Here is a 25,034-nt window from a genome sequence, read left to right as displayed (position 1 = left end):
TCATGTCTGGATGTGCTACTCCTTCTAATGCTCTGGCTACATCCCTGTTCATGCCCTATAGACTTCTATCATGTCTGGATGTGCTACTCCTTCTAATGCCCTGGCTACATCCCTGTTCATGCCCTATAGACTTCTATCATGTCTGGATGTGCTACTCCTTCTAATGCCCTGGCTACATCCCTCTGTCTCCATGCCCTATAGACTTCTATCATGTCTGGATGTGTTACTCCTTCTAATGCCCTTGCTACATCCCTGTCCATGCCCTATAGACTTCTATCATGTCTGGATGTGCTACTCCTTCTAATGCCCTGGCTACATCCCTGTCCATGCCCTATAGACTTCTATCATGTCTGGATGTGTTACTCCTTCTAATGCCCTGGCTACATCCCTCTGTCTTCATTCCCTATAGACTTCTATCATGTCTGGATGTGTTACTCCTTCTAATGCCCTGGCTACATCCCTGTTCATGCCCTATAGACTTCTATCATGTCTGGATGTGTTACTCCTTCTAATGCCCTGGCTACATCCCTGTCCATGCCCTATAGACTTCTATCATGTCTGGATGTGCTACTCCTTCTAATGCCCTGGCTACATCCCTCTGTCTCCATGCCCTATAGACTTCTATCATGTCTGGATGTGCTACTCCTTCTAATGCCCTGGCTACATCCCTGTCCATGCCCTATATGTGGTTATGTTCCGTCCCCAGCTCTGGGGTTGGGTAACGTTATGAGTGGGAATTGGGAAATCTTCTCATCGTCATCTAACTATTCTGTGTCACTGCTATCTTCTCTCAAATCCTGGCTTATTATGAGTTTCTAACCTTCATAATGCTCCAGGTCTCCTGCTCCTCACTCCCAGTCTCTCCCTCTCATTCTCCTCAAATTCCTTCTGCTCTCTCTCTATCTTGCTCACTTCCTGGCCAACCCCCTTAGGCCTCCTCATAGGGCGGGGGAACCCTTCTCCTCATACTCCCAAACCATGAAGGTCACCTTCGGCCTCCTCATAGGGCGGAGGAGCCCTTCTCCTCCTAATACTCCCAAACCATGAAGGTCACCTTAGGCATACTCATAGGGTGGAGGAGCCCTTCTCCTCCTAATACTCCCAAACCATGAAGGTCACCTTAGGCCTCCTCATAGGGCGGAGGAGCCCTTCTCCTCCTAATACCCCCCAAACCATCAAGGTCACCTTAGGCCTCCTCATAGGGTGGAGGAGCCCTTCTCCTGCTAATACCCCCCAAACCATCGAGGTCACCTTAGGCCTCCTCATAGAGCTGGGGAGGCCTTCTCCTCCTAATACTCCCAAACCATGAAGGTCACCTTAGGCCTCCTCATAGAGCTGGGGAGGCCTTCTCCATCTGCCTTTTCTGCTATCTGTCTGTCGCTCCTTCCCACAACCATCAGTATCAAATATAGGTTGTTCCAAATATTGACTAAATGTCTCACTGTTTCCCTGTCTGAACTCATGGATTTTTTTGAAAAATCACCTGTCTATGGTAGTAATCTCTAAGGTTACTACCAGGTTATTACGTAGTTTGATGAAGTTTTATCTCGTCCTCTCAATGATCCTGGATCACCACAGATGTCATACATCCCTGTCCTGTTGGCTTAGAATATGTCCTGAATACTTAACATAAGTCTACCATTATTAGTCCAAGGCTATGTGCCATTTCTTTCTTCTCATTGGTTCCAATTACAGATATGTCAAAGAATTATAAACTCGTTCATAATTGTCAATTACACAAATTACCTTAAAATCAGATGACCTCAAATTCATTATCCAAATGGTCCTCCCATGAGGCAGATCAGACCACAAAGGAAGTAGAGGTCAAAAGTCATACCACCCTTTCACATGAGTGTTTCTTACTATAGTAGACAAATGAAAGAAAAAAACATCAAACATTTTCTCCATGTTGTATCCCAGGTTCCCAGACCATTCATTCCCTTTATCTAAAGAATTCACATGTTTAATTAAAAACTCGGAAAATAAAAACTTCTAATATTCCATGTGCGTGTGTACCCCTTTAAGATATCGTTTCTCTAGGAAACATGGAAATCTCCTCAAACCCAAAAGGGGACCCCTAGGTTCTAAACAAACAAAACCTAATAATAATGATAATTCCATTGTACTCCCTCTAATCATTAGTTTTACATTTCCTCAATGGTTATATGTACTTAATTGAATATGCGCTACCCTTGGATACAATACTGTACTTTAAATCTATGAAATTCCCACACTACTTTACTAGTTTAGCCCAAGCTTGCTTTGCAACATTAAAACACATTTAGTCTGTCTGCAAAACAGTCTCTCAAAGTGCTTGATAGGAATAGCCAGCCACTAAACACACACAACTGTGATTAATGTGCACTGTCCCTGTAAAATAAAAGTAATAATGTTAAAACCCATTTAGTCAGTCCATCCCTAAACCTTCTCTGTCTGCTGTTCTTTGGTGGGGCCTTTACAATCCTCTGCCATGTGGCCTGTTTTATAGCAGTTGTAGCACTTCTGTTCTCGGGTTCTATCCATTTTCTACTCTCCATGTTTCCCCTTTCCTTTTAAAATAAATTTCCTGCTCTTTCTTTCTTTTTTATCCAATTTCCCCCAAGAGTGGCAATCAAATATTCTGTCTCCTGTCTGTTCTTTCTTTCTTTTATTTACCTTAAAGCCTCCTTTCTACTCCTCCTCTGAGTCTCTCTGTTCTTGCCTTTGACCCTCTCTCCTATCCTTTCTGTCCTCTTTCTCTCTACAGTGCCTCTTGACCCTTGTGGCCCACTCTCCTATCCTTTCTGTCCTCTTTCTCTCTACAGTGCATTTGACCCTCTCTCCTATCCTTTCTGTGCCTCCTCTCTCCTACACAGTGCCTTTGACCCTGTCCTCTTTCTCTCTACAGTCTGTGATTGTGGCATTTCGCAGTGCATGCCCTCTCTTGGCTGTCTCTTTTGCTAGTTGTGACATTTAGTCCCTCTCTTCTTCTCTCTTCAGTTCTTTGTCTTTTCTCACCTCAACCCTTTTCTACCTCTATCCACTTTCCCAATAAGGTTGCTAAATCCTGTCCTCCTTTCTGTGTCTCTTCCTCCTTAGTAGTTCCCTTTTTCTTTTCTCCCTTATATATTAAGTCTCTATGATCTATGTGTTTATATATTAAGTCTCTATGATCTATGTGTTTATATATTAAGTCTCTATGATCTATGTGTTTATATATTAAGTCTCTATGATCTGTGTGTTTATATATTAAGTCTCTATGATCTATGTGTTTATATATTATGTCTCTATGATCTATGTGTTTATATATTAAGTCTCTATGATCTATGTGTTTATATATTAAGTCTCTATGATCTGTGTGTTTATATATTAAGTCTCTATGATCTGTGTGTTTATATATTAAGTCTCTATGATCTATGTGTTTATATATTATGTCTCTATGATCTATGTGTTTATATATTAAGTGTCTATGATCTATGTGTTTATATATTAAGTCTCTATGATCTGTGTGTTTATATATTAAGTCTCTATGATCTGTGTGTTTATATATTAAGTCTCTATGATCTATGTGTTTATATATTAAGTCTCTATGATCTATGTGTTTATATATTAAGTCTCTATGATCTATGTGTTTATATATTATGTCTCTATGATCTATGTGTTTATATATTAAGTCTCTATGATCTATGTGTTTATATATTAAGTCTCTATGATCTATGTGTTTATATATTATGTCTCTATGATCTATGTGTTTATATATTAAGTCTCTATGATCTATGTGTTTATATATTAAGTCTCTATGATCTGTGTGTTTATATATTAAGTCTCTATGATCTGTGTGTTTATATATTAAGTCTCTATGATCTATGTGTTTATATATTAAGTCTCTATGATCAAGTCTCTATGATCTATGTGTTTGCTTTCTACCATTATCCAATTACTATAGTTATGTTCTATGGTGTTATGTGTCTCGTTGTGTGTTTCTCCTTACTGGAATCATTATCTATTTATCTATAAGCTATTTCCCAGGGGTCGTAAAGTCCCGGTTGGCAACCTGTTTTCTGTTGTGTCAAACTTTTACAGTGAATATATCGTACCTTACTCCGCTATATTAGGCTTCCCTCTCTTTCTGGAATCTATTTCAGTATTGTCTTTTGAATTGGTTTGGGTTATCCTGTTCGCGTAGAATTACCGGCTCTTTCACAAAAACAAAACCCAGTTTATATCCTCGCTGTATATCAACCAGTTTCACGAGGACTTTATTTAGGTATGTCTTTTGAATTTGATCTAATTTGCTAATTTACTACATGTTAATTAACCATTTATGTTATCCTATTTGTACAGAATCACCATCCTATCTCAGAATACCTATTTATATCCCCGCGTTAACAAACCCTGCACGCTGTCACAAAGTCGGCCAGATCTATGAAGTTAATCTTTAGTTATGCAAGCCACACAGTTTCTCCCCTCCACGGGTGGAGACAGAATATCCTGTAAGGAACACAGTGGTCCAGCTTGTCTGTCGATAGCTCCTCTTATCATTTGTTTCCCACATGCACCCTGCTTACATGCTAAAAAGGAACAAAAGGTCCTTGTTCTAATTCTGAATAAAGCTACACACATCATCAGATTATAGTTTTATGACTCTAATACATTTTATACAATTATATGGTTTCAGGGTGGAATATTCTAATCATTAATTTAAACATAAATTCCATTATCAATGACCCAGTAGGTTAGTTACTAAGTCGATGACCCAGTATGTTACTAATATCATAGAATCACATATAGAATCTCCCTAATCATATACTGTCGTTCTGCCTCTATCTCGTTGCAAAGCCCACAGCTCCTACCTCCTATATATGCTATAGCGCAGAGTGTCGTTCTGCCTCTATCTCGTTGCACAGCTCCAACCTCCTATATATGCTATAGCGCAGAGTGTCGTTCTGCCTCTATCTCGTTGCACAGCTCCTACCTCCTATATATGCTATAGCGCAGAGTGTCGTTCTGCCTCTATCTCGTTGCACAGCTCCTACCTCCTATATATGCTATAGCGCAGAGTGTCGTTCTGCCTCTATCTCGTTGCACAGCTCCTACCTCCTATATATGCTATAGCGCAGAGTGTCGTTCTGCCGCTATCTCGTTGCACAGCTCCTACCTCCTATATATGCTATAGCGCAGAGTGTCGTTCTGCCTCTATCTCGTTGCACAGCTCCAACCTCCTATATATGCTATAGCGCAGAGTGTCGTTCTGCCTCTATCTCGTTGCACAGCTCCTACCTCCTATATATGCTATAGCGCAGAGTGTCGTTCTGCCTCTATCTCATTGCCAGCTTTTAAGTAGCAGACCTCCTATATATGCTAATGTGACAAACAGAGTTTTCATTTTGCAAAAACTCTTCTCTTGGGAGGAGCTCCATTTGACCTCCTTTATATGCTATAGCGCAGTTTAGTGTCGTTCTGCCTCTATCTCGTTGCACAGCAGTCCTACCTCCTATATATGCTATAGTTTCTGCAGAGTGTCTTCTGCCTCTTCTCGTTGCAAAGCTCCAACCTCCTATATATGCTATAGCGCAGAGTGTTCGTTCTGCCTCTATCTTGTTGCACAGCTCCTACCTCCTATATTTGCTATAGCGCAGAGTGTCGTTCTGCCTCTATCTCGTTAATTAGCTCCTACCTCCTATATTATGCTATAGCGCAGAGTGTCGTTCATCTCTCTCAGATCTCTGCTTTATACCCCATAAAAATGCTCCGTTAACAAATCTCGTTGCCAAGTGCACAACCTCCTATATATGCTATAGCGCAGAGTGTCATTCTGCCTCTATCTCGTTGCACAGCTCCTACCTCCTATATATGCTATAGCAGCAGAGTGTCTCCCTTCTGCCGCTATCTCGTTGCACAGCTCCTACCTCCTATATATGCTATAGCGCAGAGTGTCGTTCTGCCTCTATCTCGTTGCACAGCTCCTACCTCCTATATATGCTATCTCGCAGAGTGTCCAGTTCTGCCTCTATCTCGTTGCACAGCTAATATATTCTCCTATATATGCTATAGCGCAGAGTGTCGCTGCCGCTATCTCGTTATTCTTGTCACAGCTCCTATCCTATATATGCTATAGCGCAGAGTGTCGTTCTGCACTCTATCTCGTTTTCCTACCTCCTATATTGCTATAGCGCAGAGTGTCGATTCTGCCGCTATCTCGTTGCACAGCTCCAACCTCCTATATATGCTATAGCGCAGAGTGTCGTTCTGCCGCTATCTCGTTATACAGCTCCTACCTCCTAATATATGTTATAGCGCAGAGTGTCTCTATTCTGCCTCTATCTCGTTGCACAGCTCCTACCTCCTATATATGCTATAGCGCAGAGTGTCAGTTCTGCCTCTATCTATGTTGCACATCAGATCCTACCTCCTATATATGCTATAGCGCAGAGTGTCGTTCTGCCGCTATCTCGTTGCACAGCTCCAACCTCCTATATATGCTATAGCGCAGAGTGTCGTTCTGCCTCTATCTCGTTGCACAGCTCCAACCTCCTATATATGCTATAGCGCAGAGTGTCGTTCTGCCGCTATCTCGTTGCCAGATCAGCTCCTACCTCCTATATATGTTATAGCGCAGAGTGTCGTTCTGCCTCTATCTCTGCCAGCTCCTACCTCCTATATATGCTATAGCGCAGAGTGTCGTTCTGCCTCTATCTCGTTGCACAGCTCCTACCTCCTATATATGCTATAGCGCAGAGTGTCGTTCTGCCTAATATATTCTATCTCGTTGCACAGCTCCTACCTCCTATATATGCTATAGCGCAGAGTGTCGTTCTGCCTCTATCTCGTTGCACAGCTCCAACCTCCTATATATGCTATAGCGCAGAGTGTCGTTCTGCCTCTATCTCGTTGCACAGCTCCAACCTCCTATATATGCTATAGCGCAGAGTGTCGTTCTGCCTCTATCTCATTGGCCAGTGTTTTAAGTAGCAGAACCTGTCATTACTACAACGTTGTGAATGTGACAAACTGACACGTTTTCATTTTTGTCAAAAACAACTTTCTATGGGAGGAGCCTTTGATTTGATGGCCTGGTTCGACAGAAACACGACCGTTAGACCCGATGACGTGTTCCTACGCATGCGTTTAGCTAGTCAACGTCGCCATGACAACAAGTGGGATCGGTGATTTCTATTGGAGGAGCAGTTTTAGCCTGTCTTCATACTGTACTGTAGTTTCTGTTGCTGATGTATTCTGACTGTACCTGATCCACGTTCTCAAACGTTGCAAATGGAAATTCCAATGAACAGAGCCAACGTGATTCTGGTCTCTAGCTTATACTACATGTCAGAGAGGCATTTTTGTTCTAAATAGCATATTTCTGAACGTTCCAAAACATTGTATCCTGCTAAACGCGCCCCTGTTCTCTACCTGTATCATTGCAGAGATTACGGCTCCGACCTTGTGGATCAAACAGCTGGTTTATAAGGAGAGTAAACAGAACAGTTCCAGCACCAGGCGACCCGGTGAGAGCTGTCTACAATTACAATCTATTATGGTTAACTTTCCCATCAAACTCTCACTGCTGATTACTGGTTTAAAGGGACAATCTGGGATTGATTTTAGAGTGGTTACATCTCTCCAGCTCGATCCCTCTGCTTCTTACCCCACATAAAAATGTCAGCAAAACCACTTTGTTGTTGTTTGAATTGCAGATTGCACCTTTAAATTCTAAAATGATTAAGAGATTTGCTTTGGGTTTATTTTGCTCTTGCTGATTTAAGTGTGAGACTAGCAGCTAATTCATTGATGATACTACTGCCAGATCAGCTAATACATTATGGTCTCCCTATGATACTACTGCCAGATCAGCTAATATATTCTGGTCTCTCTATGATACTACTGCCAGATCAGCTAATATATTCTGGTCTCCCTATGATACTACTGCCAGATCAGCTAATATATTCTGGTCTCCCTATGATACTACTGCCAGATCAGCTAATATATTCTGGTCTCCCTGTGTCTACTTCCAGATCAGCTAATATATTTTGTCTCCATATGATAATTACTGCCAGATCAGCTAATATATTCTGGTCTCTATGATACTACTGCCAGATCAGATGATATATTCTGGTCTCCCTATGATATTACTGCCAGATCAGCTAATATATTCTGGTCTCTATGATACTACTGCCAGATCAGCTAATATATTCAGTTCTCCCTGTGTCTACTTCCAGATCAGCGAATATATTCTGGTCTCTATGATACTACTGCCAGATCAGCTAATATATTCAGTTCTCCCTGTGTCTACTTCCAAATGAGCTAATATATTCTGGTCTCTATGATACTACTGCCAGATCAGATGATATATTCTGGTCTCCCTATGATATTACTGCCGGATCAGCTAATATATTCTGGTCTCTATGATACTACTGCCAGATCAGATGATATATTCTGGTCTCCCTATGATACTACTGCCAGATCAGCTAATATATTCTGGTCTCTATGGTACTACTTCCAGATCAGCTAATATATTCTAATCTCTGTTATGGTACTACTGCCAGATCAACTAATATATTCTGGTCTGGTCTCTAGATGATATATTCTGCCAGATCAACTAATATATTCTGGTCTCTCTATGATACTACTGCCAGATCAGCTAATATATTATGGTCTCTCTATCATACTACTGCCAGATCTGCTAATATATTCTGGTCTCTCTATGACATTACTGCCAGATCAGCTAATATATTCTGGTCTCTATGATATCACTGACAGATCAGATGATATATTCTGGTCTCTATATATACTACTGACAGATCAGCTAATATATTCTGGTCTCTCTATAATACTACTGCCAGATCAGCTAATATATTCTGGTCTCTCTATGATACTACTGACAGATCAGATAATATATTCTGGTCTCCCTATGATACTACTGCCAGATCAGCTAATATATTCTGGTCTCCCTATAATACTACTGCCAGATCAGCTAATATATTCTGGATCTCCTATAATACTACTGCCAGATCAGCTAATATATTCTGGTCTCTCTATGATACTACTGCCAGATCAGCTAATATATTCTGGTCTCTATGATACTACTGCCAGATCAGCTAATATATTCTGGTCTCTATGATTCTACTGCCAGATCAGCTAATATATTCAGGTCTCTCTATGATACTACTGCCAGATCAGCTAATATATTCTGGTCTCTCTATTATAATAATATAATAATATATGCCATTTAGCAGACGCTTTTATATATTACAGTCATGTGTGAATACATTCTAATATATTATGGTCCCTATGATCGAACCCACTACAGATCAGCGAATGTATTCTGGTCTCTCTATGATACTACTGCCAGATCAGCTAATATATTCGGGTCTCTCTATGATACTACTGCCAGATCAGCTAATATATTCTGGTCTCCCTATGATTCTACTGCCAGATCAGATGATATATTCTGGTCTCCCTATGATATTACTGCCAGATCAGCTAATATATTCTGGTCTCTCTATGATTCTACTGCCAGATCAGATGATATATTCTGGTCTCCCTATGATATTACTGCCAGATCAGCTAATATATTCTGGTCTCTCTTTGATACTACTGCCAGATCAGCTAATATTTTCTGGTCTCTATGACACTGCTGCCAGATCAGCTAATATATTCTGGTCTCTTCGATACTCCTGCCAGATTAGCTAATATATTCTGGTCTCTCTATGATACTACTGCCAGATCAGATCAGCTATATATTCTGGTCTCCCTATGATACTACTGCCAGATCAGCTAATATATTCTGGTCTCTATGACACTACTGCCAGATCAGCTATTATATTCTGGTATATTCTGGTCTCTGTATATTCTGGTACTACTGCCAGATCAGCTAATATATTCTGGTCTCTATGATATTACTGCCAGATCAGCTAATATATTCTGGTCTCCCTATGATACTACTGCCAGATCAGCTAATATATTCTGGTCTCTCTATGACACTGCTGCCAGATCAGCTAATATATTCTGGTCTCTTCGATACTACTGCCAGATTAGCTAATATATTCTGGTCTCTCTATGATTCTACCTCCAGATCAGCTAATGTATTCTGGTCTCTATGATACTACTGCCAGATCAGCTAATATATTCTGGTCTCTCTATGATACTACTGCCAGATCAGCTAATATATTCTGGTCTCCCTATGATACTACTGCCAGATCAGCTAATATATTCTGGTCTCTCTATAATACTACTGCCAGATCAGCTAATATATTCTGGTCTCCCTATAATACTACTGCCAGATCAGCTAATATATTCTGGTCTCCCTATGATACTACTGCCAGATCAGCTAATATATTCTGGTCTCTATGATACTACTGCCAGATCAGCTAATATATTCTGGTCTCTATGATACTACTGCCAGATCAGCTAATATATTCAGGTCTCTATGATACTACTGCCAGATCAGCTAATATATTCTGGTCTCTCTATTATAATAATATAATAATATATGCCATTTAGCAGACGCTTTTATCCAAAGCGACTTACAGTCATGTGTGCATACATTCTACGTATGGGTGGTCCCGGGAATCGAACCCACTACAGATCAGCGAATGTATTCTGGTCTCTCTATGATACTACTGCCAGATCAGCTAATATATTCGGGTCTCTCTATGATACTACTGCCAGATCAGCTAATATATTCTGGTCTCCCTATGATTCTACTGCCAGATCAGATGATATATTCTGGTCTCCCTATGATATTACTGCCAGATCAGCTAATATATTCTGGTCTCTCTATGATTCTACTGCCAGATCAGATGATATATTCTGGTCTCCCTATGATATTACTGCCAGATCAGCTAATATATTCTGGTCTCTCTTTGATACTACTGCCAGATCAGCTAATATTTTCTGGTCTCTATGACACTGCTGCCAGATCAGCTAATATATTCTGGTCTCTTTGATACTCCTGCCAGATTAGCTAATGTATTCTGGTCTCTATGATACTACTGCCAGATCAGCTAATATATTTGTGTCTCTCTATGACTCTACTGCCAGATGAGCTAATATATTCTGCTGTCTGTGACACTACTGCCAGATCAGCTAATATATTCTGGTCTCTATAATACTACTGCCAGATCAGCTAATACATTCTGGTCTCTATGATACTACTGCCAGATCAGCTAATATATTCTGGTCTCTCTTTGATACTACTGCCAGATCAGCTAATATATTATGGTCTCTCTATGATACTACTGCCAGATCAGCTAATACATTATGGTCTCTCTATGATACTACTGCCAGATCAGCTAATATATTATGGTCTCTCTATGATACTACTGCCAGATCAGCTAATATATTCTGGTCTCTCTATGATACTACTGCCAGATCAGCTAATATATTCTGGTCTCTATGATACTACTGCCAGATCAGCTAATATATTCTGGTCTCCTATGATACTACTGCCAGATCAGCTAATATATTCTGGTCTCCCTATGATACTACTGCCAGATCAGCTAATATATTCTGGTCTCTCTATGACTCTACTGCCAGATAAGCTAATATATTCTGCTGTCTGTGACACTACTGCCAGATCAGCTAATATATTCTGGTCTCCCTATGATACTACTGCCAGATCAGATAATATATTCTGGTCTCTCCATGATACTACTGCCAGATCATCTAATATATTCTGGTCCGTGTGTCACTACTGCCAGATCAGCTAATATGTTCTGGTCTCCCTATGATACTACTGCCAGATCAGCTAATATATTCTGGTCTCTATGATACTACTGCCAGATCAGCTAATATATTCTGATCTCTATGATACTACTTCCAGATCAGCTAATATATTCTGGTCTCTCTTTGATACTACTGCCAGATCAGCTAATATATTCTGGTCTCCGTCTGATACTACCCCCAGATCAGCTAATATATTCTGGTCTCCCTGTGATACTACTGCCAGATCAGCTAATATATTCTGGTCTCCCTATGATACTTCTTCCAGATCAGCTAATATATTCTGGTCTCCCTATGACACTACTGCCAGATCAGCTAATATATTCTGGTCTCCCTATGATAATATAATATATTCTGCCAGATCAGCTAATATATTCTGGTCTCTATGACACTACTGCCAGATCAGCTCATATATTCTGGTCTCCTATGATACTACTGCCAGATCAGCTAATATATTCTGGTCTCCCTATGATAATACTGCCAGATCAGCTAATATATTCTGGTCTCCCTATGATAATATAATATATTCTGCCAGATCAGCTAATATATTCTGGTCTCTATGACACTACTGCCAGAACAGCTCATATATGCTGGTCTCACTATGATACTACTTCCAGATCAGCTAATATATTCTGGTCTCAATGATATTACTGCCAGATCAGCTCATATATTCTGGTCTCTCAGACATGGTTGTAGGCCTTTCTATGATACTACTGCCAGATCAGCTCATATATTCTGGTCTCTCAGACATGGTTGTAGGCCTTTCTATGATACTACTGCCAGATCACTTCCTCTCATGAGACAGGTTGCACAACTTCTTTGTTTCCAGACCTTTTACAAATTAAAATACTTAAATTGGAGGAACAGTGATGGGGTGAGGATCAGGATGAGACAGGAGCCCAGTCGTTCTCTCTGGAACCGAGTTGTTTCAGAGGAGGGAGGGAGAGAGAAAGGAGAGGAGAGGAGAGATTGGGCTGGAGGAACAGTGATGGGGTGAGGATAGCTTGCAAAGTCGGGATCGTGTTTCTCTGGGTGTAATTTGTTTAGCCGGTCTGTGTCTCCATGACAATTAACCCTGAACGCTTACAGCAGCCCCTAGGTATGCCCAGTCGTTCTCTCTGGAACCGAGTTGGTTTCACGCTACAGAACATCGTCTGAGGGAGGGATAATGGGACAGAGAAAGAGAACAGAGTGAGAGAGAGGGAGAGATTGGGCTGGGGGGGGGGGTGTTAGAATAGTGACTCATAGATGGAGGGTGCATCCCAAATAAAACCCTATTCTCTATATAGATACGCAGGCGCGCATTCCAAATAGCACCCTGTATAGGGAATAGGGTGTCATTTACGACTCAGAGGTGAGTGGGGAGTTTTCTATAGTACAGACTGAATCACACTGGGTGAGGAGTTTACTGCAGTATAGACTGAATCACACTGCTGACTCCCTCTCTTCCCCTTGGAACTGCCAGAGTCTGAGTCCTGGCCAGAGTCTTTCTCAATTTGCCTCCCCCTGTAGTGACTATTGATGAAGTAGAGAACAGCAGACTGTCCCGGTATAATGTTGTAATGTTGCTCCCCAAAGGTTTGTGGATTTGAATTACGGTCAATATTTCAAGTGGAACAGAGTTGAGGCTTTGACTTAGACACCTGATGCTGCGACATTACCACTAGACCAGGCAGGCCACAGAGGACTGTATTCTGAAAGGAGGACTGTATTCTGAGAGGAGGGCTGTATTCTAAAAGGAGGACTGTATTCTGAGAGGAGGGCTGTATTCTGAGAGGAGGGCTGTATTCTAAAAGGAGGACTGTATTCTGAGAGGAGGACTCTATTCTGAGAGGAGGACTGTATTCTGAGAGGAGGAATGTATTCTGAGAGGAGGGCTGTATTCTAAAAGGAGGACTGTATTCTGAGAGGAGGACTGTATTCTGGAGGACTGTATTCTGAGAGGAGGACTGTATTCTGAGAGGAGGGCTGTATTCTGAAAGGAGGACTGTATTCTGACTGTATTCTGAATTCAGAAAGGAGGACTGTAGGACTGTATTCTGAAGGAGGACTGTATTCTGAGAGGAGGACTGTATTCTGAGAGGAGGACTGTATTCTGAGAGGAGGGGACTGTATTCTGAAAGGAGGACTGTATTCTGAGAGGAGGACTGTATTCTGAGAGGAGGACTGTATTCTGAGAGTATTCTGAGATTCTGAGGACTGTATTCTGAGAGGAGGGCTGTATTCTGAAAGGAGGACTGTATTCTGAGAGGAGGACTGTATTCTGAGTATTCTGAGAGGACTGTATTCTGAGAGGAGGACTGTATTCTGAGAGGAGGACTGTATTCTGAGAGGAGGACTGCATTCTGAAAGGAGGACTGTATTCTGATAGGACTGTATTCTGAAAGGAGGGCTGTATTCTGAGAGGAGGACTGTATTCTGAAAGGGACTGTATTCTGAAAGGAGGACTGTATTCTGAAAGGAGGACTGTATTCTGAGAGGAGGACTGTATTCTGAGAGGAGGACTGTATTCTGAGAGGAGGACTGTATTCTGAGAGGAGGACTGTATTCTGAGAGGAGGACTGTATTCTGAGAGGAGGACTGTATTCTGAGAGGAGGACTGTATTCTGAGAGGAGGACTGTATTCTGAAAGGAGGACTGTATTCTGAGAGGAGGACTGTATTCTGAAAGGGACTTTATTCTGAGAGGAGGACTGCATTCTGAGAGGAGGACTGTATTCTGAGGAGGGAGGACTGTATTCTGAGAGGAGGACTGTATTCTGAACTGTATTCTGGAGGACTGTATTCTGAAAGGAGGACTGTATTCTGAGAGGAGGACTGTATTCTGAGAGGAGGACTGTAATTCTGAGAGGAGGACTGTATTCTGAGAGGAGGACTGTATTCTGAAAGGAGGACTGTATTCTGAAAGGAGGACTGTATTCTGAAAGGAGGGCTGTATTCTGAAAGGAGGACTGTATTCTGAAAGGAGTACTGTATTCTGAGAGGACTGTATTCTGAAAGGAGGACTGTATTCTGAAAGAAGGACTTTATTCTGAGAGGAGGACTGCATTCTGAAAGGAGGACTGTATTCTGATAGGACTGTATTCTGAAAGGAGGGCTGTATTCTGAGAGGAGGACTGTATTCTGAAAGGAGGACTGTATTCTGAAAGGAGGACTGTATTCTGAGAGGAGGAATATATTCTGAGAGGAGGACTGTTTTCCGAGAGGAGGACTGTATTCTGAGAGGAGGACTGCATTCTGAGAGGAGGACTGTATTCTGAGAGGAGGACTGCATTCTGAGAGGAGGACTGTATTCTGAAAGGAGGACTGTATTCTGAGAGGAGGACTGTATTCTGAGAGGAGGACTGTATTCTGAGAGGAGGACTGTATTCTGAGAGGAGGACTGTATTCTGAAAGGAGGACTGTATTCTGAGAGGAGGACTGTATTCTGAGAGGAGGACTGTATTCTGAGAGGAGGACTGTATTCTGAGAGGAGGACTGTATTCTGAGAGGAGGACTGTATTCTGAAAGGAGGACTGTATTCTGAGAGGAGGACTGTATTCTGAGAGGAGGACTGTATTCTGAGAGGAGGACTGTATTCTGAGAGGAGGACTGTATTCTGAGAGGAGGACTGTATTCTGAGGACTGTATTCTGAAAGGAGGACTGTATTCTGAGAGGAGGACTGTATTCTGAAAGGACTGTATTCTGAAAGGAGGACTGTATTCTGAGAGGAGGACTGTATTCTGAGGAGGACTGTATTCAGAGGAGGACTGTCTTCTGAGAGGAGGACTGTATTCAGAGAGGAGGACTGCATTCTGAGAGGAGGACTGTATTCTGAGAGGACTATATTCTGAAAGGAGGACTGTATTCTGAAAGGAGGACTGTATTCTGAAAGGAGGACTGTATTCTGAGAGGACTGTATTCTGAAAGGAGGACTGTATTCTGAGAGGAGGACTGTATTCTGAAAGGAGGACTGTATTCTGAAAGGAGGACTGTATTCTGAGAGGAGGACTGTATTCTGAGAGGAGGACTGTATTCTGAAAGGAGGACTGTATTCTGAAAGGAGGACTGTATTCTGAGAGGAGGACTGTATTCTGAGAGGAGGACTGTATTCTGAAAGGAGGACTGTATTCTGAGAGGAGGACTGTATTCTGAGAGGAGGACTGTATTCTGAGAGGAGGACTGTATTCTGAAAGGAGGACTGTATTCTGAAAGGAGGACTGTATTCTGAAAGGAGGACTGTATTCTGAAAGGAGGACTGTATTCTGAGAGGAGGACTGTATTCTGAGAGGAGGACTGTATTCTGAAAGGAGGACTGTATTCTGAAAGGAGGACTGTATTCTGAAAGGAGTACTGTATTCTGAGAGGACTGTATTCTGAAAGGAGGACTGTATTCTGAAAGAAGGACTTTATTCTGAGAGGAGGACTGCATTCTGAAAGGAGGACTGTATTCTGATAGGACTGTATTCTGAAAGGAGGGCTGTATTCTGAGAGGAGGACTGTATTCTGAAAGGAGGACTGTATTCTGAAAGGAGGACTGTATTCTGAGAGGAGGACTATATTCTGAGAGGAGGACTGTATTCTGAGAGGAGGACTGTAGAGGAGGACTGTATTCTGAAAGGAGGACTGTATTCTGAGAGGAGGACTGTATTCTGAGAGGACTGTATTCTGAAAGGAGGACTGTATTCTGAAAGGAGGACTGTATTCTGAAAGGAGGACTGTATTCTGAAAGGAGGACTGTATTCTGAGAGGAGGACTGTATTCTGAGAGGAGGACTGTATTCTGAAAGGAGGACTGTATTCTGAAAGGAGGACTGTATTCTGAGAGGAGGACTGTATTCTGAGAGGAGGACTGTATTCTGAGAGGAGGACTGTATTCTGAAAGGAGGACTGTATTCTGAAAGGAGGACTGTATTCTGAGAGGAGGACTGTATTCTGAGAGGAGGACTGTATTCTGAAAGGAGGACTGTATTCTGAAAGGAGGACTGTATTCTGAGAGGAGGACTGTATTCTGAGAGGAGGACTGTATTCTGAAAGGAGGACTGTATTCTGAAAGGAGGACTGTATTCTGAAAGGAGGACTGTATTCTGAGAGGAGGACTGTATTCTGAGAGGAGGACTGTATTCTGAAAGGAGGACTGTATTCTGAAAGGAGGACTGTATTCTGAAAGGAGGACTGTATTCTGAAAGGAGGACTGTATTCTGAAAGGAGGACTGTATTCTGAGAGGAGGACTGTATTCTGAAAGGAGGACTGTATTCTGAGAGGAGGACTGTATTCTGAAAGGAGGACTGTATTCTGAAAGGAGGACTGTAATTCTAATAAAATAAAATGTATTGTTATTTGTCAAATGAGCCATGTATTCTGCTTATTCTGAAAGGAGGACTTGCAAGCCCTGTAACCAACAATGCATATTCTGTAGGAAACTGTATTCTGAAACTGTATTCAAAGGCTATATGCTTATTCTACTGTATTCTGAGAGGACTGTACAATATTCTGAAAGGAGGACTGTATTCTGAGAGGAGGACTGTATTCTGAGAGGAGGACTGTATTCTGAGGAGGACTTATTCTGAAAGGACCAGGCTATATGCTTTTAACAATAACCAGGCAAATAGCCATATGCTTTGCAAGCCCTAACCAACAATGCCAAAGGCTATATGCTTTTAACAATAACCAGGCTATATGCTTTTAACAATAACCAGGCTATATGCTTTTAACAATAACCAGGCTATATGCTTTTAACAATAACCAGGCTATATGCTTTTAACAATAACTAAGCTATATGCTTTGTAAAAACAGATTGAGAGTGAAAGCTCTTTGGAACTCCTGTGGAAACACTGGCTTCCTGTTTCTCATTAACATGTCATGTCCTGAGAGGACAGGAACACGATGTTGCGTAACTCCTCAGACAGAGAGTGTTTGTGTGTGTGTATGTGTGTGTGTGTGTGTGTGTGTGTGTGTGTGTGTGTGTGTGTGTGTGTGTGTGTGTGTGTGTGTGTGTGTGTGTGTGTGTGTGTGTGTGTGTGTGTGTGTGTGTGTGTGTGTGTGTGTGTGAGGCAGATTTTGTCACTCCTCAGACAGGGACTGTGTGTGTGTTTGTTAAATAGTGAACAGCAGGTTTGTCCAGGGCTTGATAGCTTTTAGTATTCCTTAACAATCTGAGAGTTAATCTAGAATTGGCTTCCTATTTCGCAAACAAAGCCTCCTTCACTCATGCTACCAAACTTATCCTCGTAAAACGGACTCTCCTACCGATACTCGACTTTGGCGATGTCATTTACAAAATAGCCTCCAATACCCTACTCAACAAATTGGATGCAGTCTATCACAGTGCCATCTGTTTTGTCACCAAAGCCCCATATACTACCCACCACTGTGACCTGTACGCTCTTCGTTGGCTGGTCCTCGCTTCATACTCGTCGCCAAAACCACTGGCTCCATGTCATCTATAAGTATCTGCTAGGTAAAGCTCCGCCTTATCTCAGCTCACTAGTCACCATAGCAGCAACCACCCGTAGCAGGCATTCCAGCAGGTATATCTCACTGGTCACCCCCAAAGCCAATTCCTCCTTTGGCCGCCTTTCCTTCCAGTTCTCTGCTGCCAATGACTGGAACGAATTGCAAAAATCACTGAATTTGGAGACTTATATCTCCCTCATTAACTTTAAGAGTCAGCTGTCAGAGCAGCTTACCGATCACTGCAGCTGTACACCATTGTGGTGATTACCCCACAGCTGAAAGACACCTTTGTAGTGATTGCGTGGAGAGTAGAAGGGGGGTGCTGGCTAAGTGTCTTTCAGAGAGGGAGAGAAAGAGAGAGAGAGCGTCAAAGAGAATATTGTGTTTATAGCAGGCTCTTAACTGTGACCACTCTAGAGTCCTGGACTGTTTTCTTTGACCTTTTGCTTTGGAGATGTTGAGAGCTGCTCAGACAGAAGAGGAGAGGAGAGGAGAGGAGAGGAGAGGAGAGGAGAGGAGAGGAGAGGAGAGGAGAGGAGAGGAGAGTAGGGGGCAGCCATGAGAGGAGAGGAGGTGACAGCCATGAGAGGAGAGGAGGGGACAGCCATGAGAGGAGAGGAGGTGACAGCCATGAGAAGAGAGGAGGGTACAGCCATGAGAGGAGAGGAGGTGACAGCCATGAGAAGAGAGGAGGTGACCGCCATGAGAGGAGAGGAGGTGACAGCCATGAGAGGAGAGGAGGTGACAGCCATGAGAAGAGATCAGCCATGAGAACAGAGGAGGGGGCAGCCATGAGAAGGAGGAGGTGACAGCCATGAGAAGAGAGGAAGTGACAGCCATGAGAGGAGAGAGGAGGGGACAGCCATGAGAAGAGAGGAGGGGGCAGCCATGAGAGGAGAGGAGGTGACAGCCATGAGAGGAGGTGACAGCCATGAGAAGAGGTGACAGCCATGAGAGGAGAGGGGGTGACAGCCATGAGAGGAGGTGACAGCCATGAGAAGAGAGGAGGGTACAGCCATGAGAGGAGAGGAGGTGACAGCCATGAGAAGAGAGGAGGGGACAGCCATGAGAGGAGAGGAGGTGATAGCCATGAGAGGAGAGGAGGGGGCAGCCATGAGAGGAGAGGAGGGGACAGCCATGAGAGGAGAGGAGGTGACAGCCATGAGAAGAGAGGACAGCCATGAGAGGAGAGGAGAGGAGGGGACAGCCATGAGAGGAGAGGAGGTGACAGCCATGAGAGGAGAGGAGGTGACATCCATGAGAAGAGAGGACAGCCATGAGAGGAGAGGAGGTGACAGCCATGAGAAGAGAAGAGGGGACAGCCATGAGAGGAGAGGAGGTGACAGCCATGAGAAGAGAGGAGGTGACAGCCATGAGAAGAGGGGACAGCCATGAGAGGAGAGGAGGTGACAGCCATGAGAAGAGAGGAGGTGACAGCCATGAGTTTGAGAGGAGGTGATAGCCATGAGAAGAGAGGAGGTGACAGCCATGAGAAGAGGGGACAGCCATGAGAGGAGAGGAGGGGACAGCCATGAGAGGAGAGGAGGTGACAGCCATGAGAGGAGAGGAGGTGACATCCACGAGAAGAGAGGACAGCCATGAGAGGAGAGGAGGTTATAGCCATGAGAAGAGAGGAGGTGACAGCCATGAGAGGAGAGGAGGTGACAGCCATGAGAGGAGAGGAGGTGACAGCCATGAGAGGAGAGGAGGGGACAGCCATGAGAAGAGAGGAGGTGACAGCCATGAGAGGAGGTGACAGCCATGAGAGGAGAGGAGGTGACAGCTATGTGAGGAGAGGAGGGGACAGCCATGAGAGGAGAGGAGGTGACAGCCATGAGAAGAGAGGAGGTGACAGCCATGAGAGGAGAGGAGGTGACAGCCATGAGAGGAGAGGAGGGGACAGCCATGAGAAGAGAGGGAGGTGACAGCCATGAGAGGAGAGGAAGTGACAGCCATGAGAGGAGGAGGAGGAGGGGACAGCCATGAGAAGAGAGGAGGGGACAGCCATGAGAAGAGAGGAGGGACAGCCATGAGAAGGAGAGGAGGTGACAGCCATGAGAGGAGAGGAGGGGACAGCCATGAGAGGAGAGGAGGGACAGCCATGAGAGGAGAGGAGGGGACAGCCATGAGAGGAGGTGACAGCCATAGAGGAGAGGAGGTGACAGCCATGAGAAGAGAGGACAGCCATGAGAGGAGAGGAGGTGACAGCCATGAGAGGAGAGGAGGTGACAGCCATGAGAGGAGAGGAGGTGACAGCCATGAGAAGAGGGGACAGCCATGAGAGGAGAGGAGGTGACAGCCATGAGAAGAGAGGAGGGGACAGCCATGAGAGGAGAGGAGGTGACAGCCATGAGAGGAGAGGAGGTGACAGCCATGAGAGGAGGGGACAGCCATGAGAGGAGAGGAGGTGACAGCTATGTGAGGAGAGGAGGGGACAGCCATGAGAGGAGAGGAGGTGACAGCCATGAGAAGAGAGGAGGTGACAGCCATGAGAGGAGAGGAGGTGACAGCCATGAGAGGAGAGGAGGTGACAGCCATGAGAGGAGAGGAGGTGACAGCCACGAGAAGAGAGGACAGCCATGAGAGGAGAGGAGGTGATAGCCATGAGAAGAGAGGAGGTGACAGCCATGAGAGGAGAGGAGGTGATAGCCATGAGAAGAGAGGAGGTGACAGCCATGAGAGGAGAGGAGGGGACAGCCATGAGAGGAGAGGAGGTGACAGCCATGAGAAGAGAGGAGGTGACAGCCATGAGAGGAGGTGACAGCCATGAGAGGAGAGGAGGTGACAGCCATGAGAGGAGAGGAGGGGACAGCCATGAGAGGAGAGGAGGTGACAGCCATGAGAAGAGAGGAGGTGACAGCCATGAGAGGAGAGGAGGTGACAGCCATGAGAAGAGGGGACAGCCATGAGAGGAGAGGAGGTGATAGCCATGAGAGGAGAGGAGGTGACAGCCATGAGAAGAGAGGAGGTGACAGCCATGAGAGGAGAGGAGGTGACAGCCATGAGAAGAGGGGACAGCCATGAGAGGAGAGGAGGTGATAGCCATGAGAGGAGAGGAGGTGATAGCCATGAGAAGAGAGGAGGTGACAGCCATGAGAGGAGGTGACAGCCATGAGAAGAGAGGAGGTGACAGCCATGAGAAGAGGGGACAGCCATGAGAGGAGAGGAGGTGACAGCCATGAGAAGAGAGGAGGTGACAGCCATGAGAGGAGAGGAGGTGATAGCCATGAGAAGAGAGGAGGGGACAGCCATGAGAGGAGAGGAGGGGACAGCCATGAGAGGAGAGGAGGTGACAGCCATGAGAAGAGAGGAGGTGATAGCCATGAGAGGAGAGGAGGTGACATCCATGAGAAGAGAGGACAGCCATGAGAGGAGAGGAGGTGACAGCCATGAGAAGAGGGGACAGCCAATGGAGAACAAACATTTTCTAGATGATCAATGTGTTCAGCAAAATATTGATACAGTTATCATTGAGCCTCTCTTCCTCTTTGGGTGTCTCTCTAGGAAACCATGGTAATGTGTTTTCTTTAGGCTGTTTGTCATCCTTCACAGCGTCGGCTGATGATCTGATGATGGGGACAAGTGAATAAAAATAACCAAATGACTAGATCAGAATTGAGGATGTATGGAGACGGGCCAGGGCGAAGATGACAGGATACACTACGTTTCCCTGACACACAGAGAGCTGAGAGGATCAACGAGAAGGGCCAGGGCGAAGATGACAGGAGAGGAGGTGACTAGCCATGACACAGAGAGAGCTGAGAGGATCAAGGAGAGGGCCAGGGGACAGCCATGACAGGATACACTAGGTGACACACAGAGAGCTGAGAGGAGAGAGGGCCAGGTGACAGCCATGAGAGGAGGTGACAGCCATGACACACAGAGGAGCTGAGAGGATCAACGAGGACGGGCCAGGGGAAGATGACAGGAGACACTGACAGCCATGAGAAGAGAGCTGAGAGGACAGCCAGAGGGCCAGGGAAGATGACAGCCATGAGAAGAGGGACAGCCAGAGAGCTGAGAGGATCAACGAGAGGGCCAGGAGAAGATGACAGGATGACTAGCCATGAGAAGAGAGCTGAGAGGATCAGCCAGACGGGCCAGGGCGAAGATGACAGGATACACTACGTTTCCTGCCATGAGAGGAGAGGCCATGAGAAGAGAGCTGAGAGGACAGCCAGACGGGCCAGGGGACAGATGACAGGATAGGACTAGGAGGTGACAGCCAGAGAGCTGAGAGGATCACAGCCATGAGAGGAAGATGACAGGATGACTAGCCATGACAAGAGAGCTGAGAGGATCAGCCATGAGAAGGGCGATAGCCATGACAGGAGAGGAGGGGACAGCCATGAGAGGAGAGCTGAGAGGACAGCCATGAGAGGAGAGGAGGGACAGCCATGAGAGGAGAGGAGGTGACAGCCATGAGAGGAGAGGATCAACGTGACATCCATGAGAAGATGACAGGATACACTACGCCATGAGAGGAGAGAGAGCTGAGAGCCATGAGAAGAGGGGACAGCCATGAGAAGAGGGGACAGCCAATGGAGAACAAACATTTTCTAGATGATCAATGTGTTCAGCAAAATATTGATACACTAGTTTCCCTGACCACAGAGAGCTGAGAGGTCTCAACTAGAAACCATGGTAATGTGTTTTCTTTAGGCTGTTTGTCATCCTTCACAGCGTCGGCTGATGATCTGATGATGGGGACAAGTGAATAAAAATAACCAAATGACTAGATCAGAATTGAGGATGTATGGAGACGGGCCAGGGCGAAGATGACAGGATACACTACGTTTCCCTGACACACAGAGAGCTGAGAGGATCAACGAGACGGGCCAGGGCGAAGATGACAGGATACACTACGTTTCCCTGACACACAGAGAGCTGAGAGGATCAACGAGACGGGCCAGGGCGAAGATGACAGGATACACTACGTTTCCCTGACACACAGAGAGCTGAGAGGATCAACGAGACGGGCCAGGGCGAAGATGACAGGATACACTACGTTTCCCTGACACACAGAGAGCTGAGAGGATCAACGAGACGGGCCAGGGCGAAGATGACAGGATACACTACGTTCCCCTGACACACAGAGAGCTGAGAGGATCAACGAGACGGGCCAGGGCGAAGATGACAGGATACACTACGTTTCCCTGACACACAGAGAGCTGAGAGGATCAACGAGACGGGCCAGGGCGAAGATGACAGGATACACTACGTTTCCCTGACACACAGAGAGCTGAGAGGATCAACGAGACGGGCCAGGGCGAAGATGACAGGATACACTACGTTTCCCTGACACACAGAGAGCTGAGAGGATCAACGAGACGGGCCAGGGCGAAGATGACAGGATACACTACGTTTCCCTGACACACAGAGAGCTGAGAGGATCAACGAGACGGGCCAGGCGGAGATCTGAGATCACATGCAGCCCTTTTCTATGTATATGTATAAAAAATGAATCGTTGCAACGCCTGGTGCCCTCTCTGTATAATAAACAGAGGTAAATCATTTAGAGTGAGACTCCCCAAACCGCCCAGGTTCATCAGTTGTCTGTCTCCTAGACGTGAAATCTTAAACAGTCCTTAACATAATGATAGTAATGAGCAACACGCGGAGACGTACTGACAACGTAGATTACACTGTAATTGTCATTAAAGTGCATCTATGGGCCCCTGGTCCACAGTAGTCCACGATAAGGAGGAGGGATCCATCTGGGACAATGTATAGGGACATGCTGCTCCCTTCTCCAACTGTACTATACTGAACCCAGACACACCAGTACGGAGAGGCTGTGAGGAGAGGAGAGATAGGGAAGGAGAGGCTGTGAGGAGAGGAGAGATAGGGAAGGAGACGCTGTGAGGAGAGGAGAGATAGGGAAGGAGACGCTGTGAGGAGAGGAGAGATAGGGAAGGAGAGGAGAGATAGGGAAGGAGAGGTTGTGAGGAGAGGAGAGATAGGAAAGGAGACGCTGTGAGGAGAGGAGAGATAGGGAAGGAGAGGCTGTGAGGAGAGGAGAGATAGGGAAGGAGAGGCTGTGAGGAGAGGAGAGATAGGGAAGGAGAGGCTGTGAGGAGAGGCTGTGAGGAGAGGAGAGATAGGGAAGGAGAGGCTGTGAGGAGAGGAGAGATAGGGAATGAGAGGCTGTGAGGAGCCATAGGGAAGGAGAGCGAGAAGAGAGGAGAGAGAAAGAGGGAGAGCCCTGTGGCCTTAGAGCTGTTGTTGTAGCTTACTGTTTCATTAACGCACTTGATTGAAAAAGAGAAATGGATGGATGGTGGTAGGGTGGCAAAATCCCACTTCAGCGCCCAGCAAACGCTGTGCTGTTGGAGCTTCCACATGTTGCAGTGGTGCTCTTGGCCCGTACCCTGCCTGCCTGTCTCTCTCTCTCTGGCTCTCTTTCTATTTTCTCTCTCTCTTTCTGGCTCTGCCTCTCTCTCTCTCTCTATTTTCTCTCTCTCTCTCTATTTTCTCTCTCTCTTTCTCTCTCTCTCTGGCTCTGCCTCTCTCTCTCTATTTTCTCTCTCTCTCTGGCTCTCTCTCTGGCTCTGCCTCTCTCTCTCTCTATTTTCTCTCTCTCTCTGGCTCTCTGGCTCTCTCTCTGGCTCTGCCTCTCTCTCTCTCTATTTTCTCTCTCTCTCTCTCTCTCTCTCTATTTTCTCTCTCTCTTTCTCTCTCTCTCTTTTTTCTCTCTCTCTCTCTCTCTCTCTCTCTCTCTCTCTCTCTGGCTCTGCCTCTCTCTCTCTCTCTCTCTCTCTCTCTCTCTCTCTCTCTCTCTCTCTCTCTCTCTCTCTCTCTCTCTCTCTCTCTCTCTCTATTTTCTCTCTCTCTCTCTCTCTTTCTCTCGCTCTCTTTCTCTCTCTCTCTCTCTCTCTCTCTCTCTCTCTCTCTCT

The 25,034-nt window shown here is 45.0% G+C and overlaps 1 protein-coding gene across 7 annotated transcripts in view; it reads left to right on the top strand.

Moving 5' to 3' along the window:
- smoc1 (SPARC related modular calcium binding 1) overlaps positions 1 to 25,034 on the top strand; it is a 200,807-nt gene that overhangs the window by 120,454 nt on the left and 55,319 nt on the right. For 4 of the 7 annotated variants that reach the window (XM_052485392.1, XM_052485393.1, XM_052485394.1 and 1 more), the window contains one exon: positions 7,407 to 7,487. The exons of the other annotated variants lie outside the window; for them this stretch is intronic. In XM_052485392.1, coding sequence (XP_052341352.1) covers positions 7,407 to 7,487 — 81 coding nt within the window. The remainder of the gene's footprint in view (positions 1 to 7,406; positions 7,488 to 25,034) is intronic. 7 annotated transcript variants of the gene reach the window in all.

The sequence above is a fragment of the Oncorhynchus keta genome, chromosome 29, assembly GCF_023373465.1.
Source record: "Oncorhynchus keta strain PuntledgeMale-10-30-2019 chromosome 29, Oket_V2, whole genome shotgun sequence".
Classification (NCBI taxonomy): domain Eukaryota; kingdom Metazoa; phylum Chordata; class Actinopteri; order Salmoniformes; family Salmonidae; genus Oncorhynchus; species Oncorhynchus keta.
Note: the sequence above shows the minus strand (reverse complement) of the source record. Positions and strands in the feature narration are given on the sequence as shown.